Source organism: Triticum aestivum, chromosome 2D (assembly GCF_018294505.1).
Source record: "Triticum aestivum cultivar Chinese Spring chromosome 2D, IWGSC CS RefSeq v2.1, whole genome shotgun sequence".
In the NCBI taxonomy this organism is placed as follows: domain Eukaryota; kingdom Viridiplantae; phylum Streptophyta; class Magnoliopsida; order Poales; family Poaceae; genus Triticum; species Triticum aestivum.
In genome coordinates, this window is record NC_057799.1 from 576,805,250 (window position 1) to 576,818,051 (window position 12,802).

Consider the following 12,802-nt stretch of genomic DNA (forward strand, 5'->3'; position numbering starts at 1 on the left):
TTTGGAAAATGAATTGCACGATTCTGTTTGCAATCTTTTGTCTTTGGATAACCATAGGTACCCAGGACCATATGGAGTACATGCAATTCACTTCTTGCCCATAGGCTAGAAAAATGGTGCTGAGAAGAACAAGGATCACCACTGCGGCGTCCTGACACCCTCTCGCGCTGCATTGCAACACCACCAGTCAACAGAACCTAAACGGCGACGAAAGGCCTGCATGCTGTCGGCGACCTTAGTCAAGGAATTACACCAAAACAGCGCCCAGATTTATTACTGGCAACGCTGAGATCTACACGGATCTATGAAACATCACATCAATAGCAGTGAACAAGTAACCACAGCGGCATGCATTAACGCAGGAGCAGTAGATTTTACCAAATTTCAGAGTCGATTACTTGATATATATATATAAGTCAGAACATTCAAATAGGATAAGTCAGGATACGAATAGGTTTTTCTTGGTTGTGCAATTTAAAGATCCTACGACGAGGCAAACCGGAATATATACACAGTTGATTGGCACGCCTTATTTACAGGAGGCATTCAGAGCGATTGCCGTGGCAGCCAGCGCCATCTAGAGCAATCCGAAGGTGTTCTCACCGCTGTAGGTCATGTAGAGGAAGCCATCCTCGTCCTTGTTCTCCTCGTAAATGGCAGACATCAGGGCAGCTGCAAACAAAGGACGAATAGGAACTTTGGGTTAGAACATCGGACCATGCGGTAAAATACACAAGGTAGACATATTTGCTGCTCCCTACCTGTCGGTGGAAGAGTGTTCTTCACAAAGATGAAGATCGCCTTCTCAGCACTGAGCTTGATCCGCTTCCGGACAACGTACACGAACTGTCCAACTGTAAGGTCGGCAGGGACAAGGTACCTGTATGGTTGGGTGACGGCTATTAGAATATAGAACAGCTGACGGTCAATAATGGCCAATCTTGTGCTTTGCTGTGACATGAGACAAAGTTTTGATGCATCAAAAGATCCCCTGCTTTTGAACCATAGAGATGTGTATTCCAATAGTAGATGTTTAAGTAAAAGCCTGTGCAAATGGTGTACCACACCGGCAAGAACCAACCCAATTTCCAGTGACCGTACTAACCCCATCACTACAGCCCTTGAAACATCTGGAATAAATTGTGTCCACAAAGTACCCATGGGCCACACGCAATACTATTGCTGAAATAGTTAGAAATTAATGGCATCAAGTACCATGAGTTATCAGCAGGAACCCGTGACGCAACTATGCTAATTAAAGAACACGCGAGAGTAACAGCGTACAGTGGTAATGATTCATACAAGCCTAGAGGACAACCTTAACAACACCAACTGCTAGCTGTTTAAATAGCATGAAATGAAGATGGAGTTATTCTAATCTACAGAAAGGTTAAATAGTATGAAATGTTTGAGCGGAACTAACTTTTTCTTGTCAATGTCAGGAATATCACTCTTCCCAGCCTTCTCAACGATCACCTACATTACATAGATTGTTTTACATATTAGATCAAACAAATCATGGGCAAGGAAACAACCTATACTAAACAGTAATAACAAGGATAAGCTTACAGGAATTCTGTCAGAGTACTTCTCCCTTATGCGGTTAGCCTCGGCCTGCCTCCTCTCTGCAATGCAGTAAACAGCAAAATCTTATTCTGAACTGACTTCTGAACTGACTAAAAGGAAAATGTATCCTCAGAATAAGTTAAAGATCAAGGTTGCAGCAGATAGAACAAGAGTAAATATTATGATATAGAATCAATAATGTTCAAATAGAACTGTAACTAGCAGATCATCACAAGTGATGGAAATTGTAAAACTGCTAAAGTAAAGGCATAAAATTAGAGTAAAACATACATGTCAATAGCTAATGATTCAATAACCGATGGTAAAAGTCTACGTTTAGAGAGAACTCAGAAGTATTTCCTCTCAATTTCACTGCAGGACCCTTTCACACATATCCAGCGAGAAGGAGGATATTAGGCTACCAAAACTCGTAGAACTTCCTCTCAACCAGTGTTCGAGGATAGAACTGTAAGTTCCTATTCTTACACAATGCAACAGAAGGGCCAACAAAATTGTTAAAAAAATTAATTGTTACACCAAAGAATCGTTTCCAGTTTATCAACCCCCAGATTAATTTAAAGGATGCAGCATGATGATCAGAATCATGATTAGGATTGCTTATCCAACTATCAGAGATATGTATTGCGACCATCAACTCAATCCAGCCACACAGCTACAAAAACAATCACAAGCACATTTTTGTGTTAAGCTCAGCGTGCTTTCGTTTTAGCTCCCCTCGAAGCAAATTAGCATGCTATTACGCAGATAACTGCTCATCTACCCAAATCCTATGAATACTTGCAGTTATTCCAATAGTTCGTAAGGTCAACCACCCAACCCACATACTATTTCGCCATCTACCGAAAAAAAAAACCGCATAATACAGCAGATAGCACAGCCTCCATAAGACGAACATCCCTAATTCGAGGAACTTCCATAAGAAAAGAGGGGGGGGGGGGGGGGGGGGGGGGGGGGGGGGCATGAGAAGACAAGACGAACCGAGCGGGTGCTCCAGCTTGAACGAGCTCTTCGCCATCGATCTACCTTGGTTCCTGCAAGCACCGAGCCACCAGATCAACAACAGACCACAGCCACGAAAACACGCACCGATCGACCGATCGATCCAACCGAATCGGGACGGATAAGAACCCTAGAAAATCCCCACGATGATTCGGGTCGGAACGCCAAATCGATCGGGTCGAATCCCTGATTCGACGGAAACCGACGCGGAATCGATCGGGAACCAGGGCGGATGCTCACCTGGGTCGCGGGATTCGGCGGATTTGGGCGAGGGTTTGCGACGCGGAGGAGGAGGAGGCGGCGGGGAGACGGGACGGGAGGGCGTGGGTTGGGGAAAGAGTGGGGGATTGGGGGTTGGTTAAGTAAAGGGAGGAGGCGAGACCCGCAGGAAACGTAACGAAATAGATAACTTGATTTTTATAAAATGGAAGAGTACGCCTCCGTTTCCCCCACGGAAGCGGAAACCAACTACCGTGCGCCGGTGGCCATCGATCTCTTTGTTTCAATTCGAATTTGCAAAGGAAAGCAACCTCCGGGGTTGACCAACTCCTCCTTCTCTTTGTGTGTAAACCTCTAACTTGGAACATTGAGAGTTTGTTTTGTGTTGTGGCACATTTTTTTAGGGAAAACCATATTGAATTGTCTTGTTATTAAAGGTGGCTTGTTTGCGCGGCTTCTCGGTGTGCGGTTTTCGGGGCTCAGGTTCCATGCAGCCCAATATTTTAAAATTTTCATAAATCAATTTTAAAGGTTTAGAAAAAAAGGTTTAGAAAAAAATACACGTGCATATAGAGAAGTATGTGTATATGTTTATAAATGTGTGTGATGAAATACATCAAGTTGTGAGCTATAAAAACAAAATCAAGGATTTATGGTGTTTAGCAGCAAAAAAATGTTCATCAGTCTTGCATATTTTGTTCAATGCTATGGCATATTCACACAAAAATGTTCGTGTTGCTATAACAAAGAAGGTATTGATTATAAAGATGCTTATTGGATTCAGATAATCATTCCTTTGACACAACCCCTGGCTAATGGGATTGGCTAACAATGTTTTGTTTTCCACATGATCATTTCCCCATGTTACTTATGTAGTCCACTAGAAGTGAAAGAATACGTAAAATGAGCCTACCTCAGATGGTTAGGTTCTTTGTGGTGGAATCAACCCATCAGGGTTTAAGTCATAAAACTTGGCATTGGTACTCGCATTTTTTTACATTTATTTCAGACTTTTCGGCGATATTCATTCAGTGGGAGGAGATGTTCCCGTTGACTACGGAGGCACCTGTGGTGACTTTGTCAATCTCAAAATAATATGTCGACTCAGTCTCTCGAAGGTGTTTATAGGGGTAGGGTGTGCGCGTGTGTGTTTATAAAGGTGAGCCTATGTGCGTATGTATGAGCGCCAGCGTCTATACTGTGTAAAAAAAGGGAAAACATGCTCACTACGCCCTTTTTTGTTGGTTGCTCTGTAATTCGTTTAAAGCTTTTTTTTTGCTTATTTCGTAGTTCAATGCGTCACCTGGATGTCCATATCACTACCTTTCATTGCCATTTTCAAAAGCTCTAACTAAATTAACAATGTGGCATGCAAAAACGAATCTTACAACCACCAAAAAGTAAGCTTCTATTGCATCTTTAGGTACGGGCGTATGGGATGCAACGGAAGAAAAGATAGCACAATGCCAACAATGAGAGACCAAAGGCAAAAGAGAAGTTGAATCAACTGTCACAACATGAACTAATGAAAGTTCAATTTAAGCTTGAACCAAGTATATGTAAGTGTGCAAAGAAGTTGTATTGCCATGATCTGTTTGAAAAATTACAAGGGCAAGTGCACTAAGTAACACAACATGGATTCAAATTACCGCAAAAAAGAGCAAATAATTATTAGCAACTATTACCAAACATAAAGCATGCAGAACCAGCCTTATGCACAAAATTAATCATGCAAGAGTTTGCATTTACATAACTCGTTTACAATTGTAGGTGCAAGTCTCTGTCTAAAGTTGCAGTGAAGTATGAATCAGTTATATCAGCCTAACCATCGTAGACTTAAATTTAGAAGAAAAAAAATATTAAGTAGTTCCTCAACCTGAAAAATATGCGGTGTAGGGATACATTTAAAGCCCCGAAGAAATGCCCTATGGATATATCAATACATTGCCCTGCATAGTTAAGAAGCAACCAATTTTAATTTAGCCCCTGATAAAAATAGACCTATTTAATTACATACTCCTCACCTTACCTATGTAGTAATGTTGTAGCTTCGGCTGAACACTTTTGGGCTTAGAGATGACATGGTTTCAAGTGGATAAGATTGTTAGGCACGAGCATATGTGGCATATCAAAAAATTATGGTACATATCATACAGGCTCTGCTAACTCCTAAAAAGTGCATGAAAATTATTTCCTTTAGCAGTATCCAGCTATTTCATGCACCAAGCATAAAAACAAATCATGCCGAACCAATAAAAAAACATCAAGTTCCTGACATGAACATACCACAATAATCTCATTGAGATCATGCAAAATTCAGATTCTATGCACACTCATCCCGCACATGCATGCACAACGTAGGACCAAAGAGAAACATAGATTAAAACAACCATGTTTTTTCCGGATAAAAAATAACCATGATTTTGTTTTGAGAGCGAACACAATCTACTTTTAAGAAAGAATCAGCCCGCATTAGACCGGGGAGGATGGGATGCATACCGTGACGAGTTTGAGGAAGGTAGTGCAAGCGCCGGTGCAGCGTGTCCTAGTCGGTTGTGTTACTCATGGCAAGGGCCTTGGCGGCCTCCCACAGCTCGCGTGTCGCCTGTTGCTTCAAGTCCCATATGGAGTGTCTTGAAAAATGTTGTTTGCTCCAGAAAGCACGTGAAATTGACATAGAAATTTTCCTATGTTATACTTCTTCCGTCCTATAATACAAGAGTGTCTACACTCTTATACTCCCCCCATTCTAAAATATAGTGCGCCCGCGCTTTCCGAGGTTCAACTTTGAGCATAAATTTAATCAACGAGACCGACTGCAGTGGGAGGAATAGAGGAAGCACTATATTTTGAATGGAGGGAACTATGGGACGGAGGAAGTATTTCTTTACAGTGGAGTACATATTTTGTGGAGCAGCCATTATTGGCTGAAGTCCGTTTTCTGAACAAGAAAGAAACTCGTGGAACAGTCATTCTGCCGGAAAAAAACCGAGTGGATAGTGTACAACGAAGACAATCCCACGAATTCCTTAAAAAAAAAATCCCACCAAGCTCGTCTCCCCTCCGCCTCCTCCCCGTGTCTCCTCCCGCGATCCCTTCCCCGCCGGCCGCCGGCCGCCGCGCCGCCTCCCGCAGCTCCCAGCACGCCGCTACCCACGACCACGGGCGCGATGCCTCCCCGTACCCAGTGCCGCCTCCCCCATCCGCTTGCTCAGATTTCAGTCGTCGAGCCGTACCTCGCAGGTAACCGCCGGTCAGCTCGATCATGGCAACCGCCGAACGTGCAGCAAGTCATGGTGGTTATCTCCTCCACCACTACAAAGAGGTACTGCGAACTCCTGCCTCACGTCCCCCTCACTTGCCTCCTTTTTTTCTCTTCTCATCTCGCCTCCCGTACCTTCCTCGAGTCCGCCGGCCGGAGCCCGCCGACCTGCCTTACTCTTGGCGTGGGCGAGGCACGCGTAGCTCTCTGGATTGGATTCGCACAATACTCGCGGCGCCCGAGGCCAACTCCATTGCCGCCGCCGGACTCCGAGCTGAGCTGATCCAGCGCCGTGCTGCTCCCGGTTCCGCACGGTGCCGCGTGGTAAGTGGAGCTCCGATCATTTTAATTTCTTGATCTGCAGCAACCAATACATTCTCTTCACAAGAAAGAGCAGAAATGTATATCTTGAACTGCAAACATTCAGTACAGTATTAACCATAAGAATGAAACATAGTATGGCTTTATTTTTGGCACAAGTCTGGCCTCTCGTGCTCACTGTATGAATCATGATGAAAAGTAGTAGTAGTGGTTCACTAGAGAGCTAAACATCAGTCAAAATACCTGTGAAACAAGATTTTAAAGACTTCCAATATCTGAACATCGAGCTGAGCTGCTGTTGCATTCTTTACTCTGTCAATTGTCTGAATGCAGAGAGGCAAACGCATGAGAAAAGTAAGAGACTAATGGTCGAGTCCTACAAATTTCATACTCAGGTTGGCCACAATGACAGCATAACTGCATAAGGAATTTGCCACAGCTTATTACTCTCTCCATGCACAAATATAAGATGTTTTGGATATTTCAATATAGACTATAACGGACTGAGATAAGTGAACAAACACACTAAAACGTGTCTATATACACCCGATTCATAAAAAAGTTAAAAAATCTTATATTTGTGCACGGAGGAAGTAATATAATATTTTGCAAATAAAGTTTGCATAAGAGCTAAAGGGCGTACTGTACTGTGAGACTCACCTCTTCTGCATCCTTTCGATACAGAGATGCCACAATAACATGAACTTGGTCAGTGTTATAATCATTAGCAGCTAGAAACTCAGCAGCTGGCCGGCACTCTTCCAGCTCTAAACCTTTGGTCCTACTTTATCCATGCTGCCATTAATTTCACATTCGCTTACCCTTCCTATCTTTTTAGACATATCTCAGTGCCATTAGGATCTCCACGGGGTGCAGTACCTATATAAGTCAAGGAATCGATTATCATACCTAATGTAGGAGTATCATCTGCTCCTATTTGTAAAGGAAGGTGTCATATGTTTCAGAAAATATATATCAAATAAAGCTTGTCTTTAAAAGCATGAATTGGTGAGGGGTGCTAAAAGGCAAAGTACATCTGTATCTTTTATATTAAATGCATTACGTCGGGTCACATATGTTAATTAAGGTATGTTTCTATGTTCGTAAAATAGCTGCCACATATAAATGCCAGAACAGTGAGGTTAAAACACAATCCACTAATAATAGATATAAATCGTACTCAGATCGATATGCCGAAATGATAAAGCAGAGTATGCTTTAAACTTGAGTGATTCAGATCGATATGTTAATAATATTATTAGCATGGGCTTGTAAATGTCTATTTGAGGACTTTGCCTAAATGATGTTCTGATCTTCCTAATTCTCTTTGGGTAGCAGGGGAAGGTTGAGGTGTGCATGGTCATATTCATCCTATTCTGCATGAACCAGTCCTCCAAAAAGGTGAGTGCAAGATCTCTTGTGGTTTTTGTTGCCAGTCATGGAAAACAAAATATATGTGCATGATCCTCAACCACTGCTATATCATAATTAGTGAGAATAAAATGGCTAACACAGTTAGCACACTCAAGAAATTTTGCAACAACTTATAATCAAGTAATCTACCAATTTATTCCCTGGTCATGGAGTGCTATATAGATAATCAAACGAGGGTTCAAGGCATCAGTTCCCTATTATGTTTCTCTTGCTGACTATGCAGTAAGTAGTAGCGTATCACTACGTGAAATTACGCTACACTGCTACAAGGGATGTTGACTAACATATTATGTTTCTACTTTCTGCACAAGTGATGATGAAGCTTCTCTTGAAAAACTATCATACAAGGCAATCGAATATTGGGCTTCAGACTCACATGCAGCTAGGAATATCAAAGTAGAATTGACCTGACTTTGTTGCTTTGGCTGAGATAGGAACTAGGAAGCATGCAGCTTGGATAGGAGCGGAAAAACGTAGTAAAGTGTGGTTGCATCCGAATAGTATGTTTCCAACGTGTGGTTATAAAGAGTAGTATTACTCTGTTGATTAAATTACTTGCACAGTATGTTTCCAAAAATTTGGATTATTTATCTTACAGTTTGGTTTGTTGTCACGGTGTATGTTGATCATAAGAGGGGTAGAAGTTAAATATAATCTCCACAAATTCGGATTATGACTTTAGTTATCTTTCACAACAGGTTTGTATTCTAAGGCAACTCATGGACATTCAACTGGTCTTCTCAATTTCTTACAATTTTTGAGATTTTCATCCAATTGAGAATAGAGTATGATCCTTAATTTATTAATTTATTTATTGTATAGGTTTGATCAATTGATTGAATTTTAAGGAGCAATTTCGCAATTGAGATGATATCACTATAAATAACAATTTACAATTTCATTGTCGGTGTCGTGAACTTTTATGTGTTAAATTGTTGCACTAGAGAAAAAAATTAACTCCGCATACCCATGTCAGACATCCTGGCTCCATCACTGCATTGTTGAGGTCACGGGTGAGGAGCTAACTAGCTAGCTAAGTCGATCATGGAGGTGTGGCCGTCGCCGCTGGTTGTCATCCTCACACTCTGTGTTGTCTCTCCCTGCTGCGGCCTTGAGGCCGTGGCCAAGAATGTGACTGTGGCACAACTACTCCCGATGTCGTCGTACCATGGGGGTTTGGCTACCTACAATGCCAAGAACTTCGGCGCTGAAGGCAACGGCACCAACGACGATACCAAAGTACGTATCCAGTTCCTCAATAGATTGCTTGGTTGGTGTTCTAATTTGTTTCTTTCTTTGTTGTCACGCTCGAACTATGTTGAAATCGATCGCTACCTTGGTGTTGGTGTGCAGGCGTTGATGGCAGCATGGAAGGCAGCGTGTGGGGCATCTGGCACGGTGACGCTGTTGATCCCGCCGGGGACGTACTACATCGGGCCGACGAAGTTCCATGGTCCCTGCAAAGCCTCCGCCATCACCTTCTTGCTCCAGGCAAGCAGTTGTGCAGTTATAATATTGCAGTGCAAGCACGACACGACAGGGAAAAAGGGGAGTCATTTTATATGCTTGTGCAGGGGACGCTCAAGGCGGCGACGGATCTGAGGCGTTTTGGCAACGACTGGATCGAGTTCGGGTGGGTGAAAGACCTCACCGTGGCCGGACAGAACAATGCGATCATCAATGGCCAGGGCGCCGCCTCCTGGCCCTTCAACAAGTGCCCCATCCGAAAGGACTGCAAAGTCCTCCCCACTGTGAGTATCCTTCCGATTTTGTTACACATAAGCCGAATATCATCTTGCACTCGATCACTTCACTGGCAGTCACTAAGTATGTGACGATCCACATGTCTAAATTGCTGGAGTGCAGAGCGTGCTGTTCGTGAACAACCAGAACACGGTGGTGCGCGACATCAAGTCGGTAAACAGCAAGTTCTTCCACATCGCACTGCTGCAGAGTAAGAATATGAAGTTGATCAACATCCAGATCAACGCGCCCGTGAACAGCCCAAACACAGATGGCATCCACATCGAGCGAAGCACGGGTGTGGTGATCTCCGACACCCATATCAGCACAGGAGACGACTGCATCTCCATCGGCCAGGGGAGCGACAACATCGACATCGCCCGCGTCCACTGCGGCCCGGGGCACGGCATGAGCATCGGCAGCCTTGGACGGTACGTGGGCGAGGGCGACGTCACCCGCGTCCACGTCAGGGACATGACCTTCGAGGGCACCATGAACGGCGTCCGGATCAAGACGTGGGAGAACTCCCCTACCAAGAGCCTTGCCGCGCACATGCTGTTCGAGAACATGATCATGAAGGACGTGCAGAACCCCATCATCATCGACCAGAAGTACTGCCCTTACTACGACTGCGAGCACAAGCACGTCTCCGGGGTCATCCTCAAGGACATCACGTTCAAGAACATCAAGGGGACGTCGTCGATGCCGGTGGCCGTGCTGCTCCGGTGCGGCGTGCCGTGCCAGGGCGTCGTGCTGCAGGACGTCGACCTGAAGTACATGGGAGAGGGAGGCTCCTCGTCGAAGTGCGAGAACGCCATGGCCACGTACGTTGGCTACCAGCACCCAGAGCCATGCGCCTAGTCGGCCAATTTGATTCTGGTGGATACTGGTGCGACCTTAATTTAGTTCTCCTTTTCTTCTTCTACTAATCTAATTAATCAATGTTTCCTAATTCCTAGACGAATTTGTTGTTTCCTGTTGCTTAGAATGTTTTGTGTGTGTGCGGCATTAGGGAGCTGCCAATTGCTGGCATCTACGGAGTACTTGCCTAGTTGCACAATCAGTGAACCCGATCGTCTGACAAGTGGGCTGGGCTCTGTGTTTATGTGGACGATCAGTGCGCTTATGTTGACCAGTGTGCTCTGTGCTCGAAATGGGGAATCTGTTATTGTAGCGCTGCACTGTAGTGACGCATCCTGGGAATCTGACGGCTTGAGGTTGGCTAAGTCGGCGCTACCTCGAGCCCTCAGACGCCCGCTGACTTGGCCATGCCAAGTCAACATATCCGGGTACAGGAAGTGCAAGTAGAATATGTGTGCAACTTGCATACCACTTTCAACCACAATACATAGAGAGAAGAGCATGCCACTGATGATCCCGCATATCTGGGGGGTACATTAAAAAAGATGAAAGATGCAGTGATCGAACAGAAAAGTTAATAAAAAGACACTGGAGTATTGTATACTGTAGTAATCTGTGGAGGTTTTATCATTACTACTTGGGATCACAAAGCCGACTGTTTGTAGCAGAAACAAAACAGTACCGAGAACACAGGGAATGCCTTTTCTGTAATCCGGTTGTGCCCAAGGTAAACCCAATAAATGCGATTCTTAACGATAAAGATGGCGGAGAAAGACAGATGCTAATTATGTGCACATTGGAATTACACTACATACATATATAGAAACTGCTACAGGAAAATAAAAGCAAAGAATGATTAAGGGGGAAGACTGATTTTGCATAGAAACACCGTAGTCTCCATTTTTCTAAACATTATAATATCTCATTCTCGTATAGCATGCACACTGGACTGAAATCATGATCGTGTAAATGGCAAAGGAACAAATTTGCAAAATAGACTACCATCATTGCTTTCTTCTTTGAGGTTATACTGAGTACATTGGACTCAACCTTGTGTGCTTCAAGCCAAGTACATTGCAAGATAGCAACTATTGCGAAACTGGTAGCCAATGGTGGAGGTTATACTGAGTACTCTGATACTTATACAACCCAATGGTGGAGGTTACTGTAGTAATCTGATACTTATACACGCCAAGAACAACTTTTGCTACCATCATGTCCATCACACATAAAACTGAAGTAGTTGTACTCTAGACCTCCTCCCAGCCAAAAAAACACAAAAAACGATTGCTTGGAGTTTGGACTGGAAAAAAAACACTTACAGCCTAGAACGAAGTTTCAAGAAATCCGATGTATACAGTCTAGAATGAAGTTTGAAGAAATCTGATGGTACATATGGCTTCAACGACGACTTATGCACTCCGGTGGAAACACCTCCTACCAGCGACGTTTGACTCGCTTGAACGCAGCTAGAACTTCTTGGTTGATGGTTGGCCTAGATGTGCAAAACTGACAGCATTTGTCATGTCTGAAGTCTGAACGCTGCCAAAAATATTCTTTCTGTGGCATGCGGCTGCAAAGCGGACGCTGCTGCTACTTGTCCAAGTTAGCTGCGGCGTTCAGTTTTCTCTAGACGCTGTACACATAGGAAAATCCTATAAGGAGTTTTTTCTACTAGTGACAAGATCTCCGATCAAAGGCTATGTCGATGCACGCGTGCGTCGTATTCTTGCTGAAGGTGATGAATTAAAGCTTGGCTTCGGGGATGAGAATCCGGAGTTTAACCTTGTGTTGGACTCATCATCATCGGCGCATGTACATCGATTTCTTCTTGAAGGCGTAGCCTATGAGTTGTGTAATTCTCGTTTTGATGTTGTCTTGTATCATAGGGTTAGTGGCTATCTGGTGGAGTTACTGTTGTGAGGCATGCGGCGGTTTTCTTTTCGTTTTTTTGGCTCGATGTTGTTCGGTTGCTGGATTATGCATTCTTAATAATATATGATTACGTCATGGACCGATGCAGAGGCCGGGTTTATCCTCCTTCTCAAAGGAAAAAAAAGTTGTGCCTATTGCTAGAAATTGGAATTACTCAGTGATAGGCTACCAATAAGAAGGCATTCCAAATCATTCCCAATTTATAGCACACCGTATGAATAAGTTGTCTGGACTAACACTAGTAGAAAAAGGGCCATTTGTCCCGGTTCGTAAGGGCCTTCTGTCCCGATTTTGGAACCGGGACTAAAATGTCGTTACTAATGCCCTAGGCCTTTAGTCCCGGTTCTTACACGAACCGGGACAGATGGGCCTCCACGTGGCTGCTGCGGCGAGCCCAGGCAGGAGGGCCTTTAGTCCCGGTTGGTGGCACCAACCGGGACC

The 12,802-nt window shown here is 44.0% G+C and overlaps 2 protein-coding genes across 4 annotated transcripts; one reads left to right on the plus strand and one right to left on the minus strand.

The window, feature by feature from the left end:
* Positions 1-372: 372 nt before the first annotated feature.
* On the minus strand, positions 373-3,062 carry LOC123054638 (autophagy-related protein 8C). Its single transcript, XM_044478442.1, has 6 exons — positions 2,827-3,062; positions 2,566-2,618; positions 1,570-1,625; positions 1,424-1,476; positions 762-880; positions 373-672 (listed from the first exon to the last, which is right to left on the minus strand). The coding sequence occupies exons 2-6, from the start codon at positions 2,600-2,602 to the stop codon at positions 578-580; spliced, it is 360 nt and encodes a 119-aa protein (XP_044334377.1). The 5' UTR covers positions 2,603-2,618; positions 2,827-3,062; the 3' UTR covers positions 373-577.
* Positions 3,063-5,827: 2,765 nt separating this feature from the next.
* LOC123054639 (exopolygalacturonase) lies at positions 5,828-10,628 on the plus strand. Of its 3 annotated transcripts, none has more exons than XM_044478445.1 (7): positions 5,828-6,130; positions 6,213-6,391; positions 7,724-7,789; positions 8,799-9,061; positions 9,176-9,313; positions 9,397-9,573; positions 9,689-10,628. In XM_044478445.1, exons 4-7 carry the CDS (start codon positions 8,867-8,869, stop codon positions 10,424-10,426), a joined length of 1,248 nt encoding a protein of 415 aa, XP_044334380.1. In that variant the 5' UTR covers positions 5,828-6,130; positions 6,213-6,391; positions 7,724-7,789; positions 8,799-8,866; the 3' UTR covers positions 10,427-10,628. The 3 variants fall into 3 exon arrangements, with proteins under 3 accessions (XP_044334380.1, XP_044334379.1, XP_044334381.1); XM_044478444.1 differs by having other exon boundaries at positions 7,727-7,789; XM_044478446.1 differs by lacking the exons at positions 5,828-6,130; positions 6,213-6,391; positions 7,724-7,789 and having other exon boundaries at positions 9,684-10,628.
* Positions 10,629-12,802: the final 2,174 nt, after the last annotated feature.

Bases quoted from the DNA above. Each gene is read 5' to 3' on its own strand.
- LOC123054638 (XM_044478442.1), bottom strand. From the start codon at position 2,602: ATGGCGAAGAGCTCGTTCAAGCTGGAGCACCCGCTCG. The intron at 1,626-2,565 runs GTTCGTCTTGTC...ACTGCATTGCAG, and splicing joins CAAGCTGGAGCACCCGCTCG to AGAGGAGGCAGGCCGAGGCT. The intron at 1,477-1,569 runs GTAAGCTTATCC...TATGTAATGTAG, and splicing joins AGTACTCTGACAGAATTCCT to GTGATCGTTGAGAAGGCTGG.
- LOC123054639 (XM_044478445.1), top strand. From the start codon at position 8,867: ATGGAGGTGTGGCCGTCGCCGCTGGTTGTCATCCTCACACTCTGTGTT. The intron at 9,062-9,175 runs GTACGTATCCAG...GTTGGTGTGCAG, and splicing joins GCACCAACGACGATACCAAA to GCGTTGATGGCAGCATGGAA. The intron at 9,574-9,688 runs GTGAGTATCCTT...GCTGGAGTGCAG, and splicing joins ACTGCAAAGTCCTCCCCACT to AGCGTGCTGTTCGTGAACAA.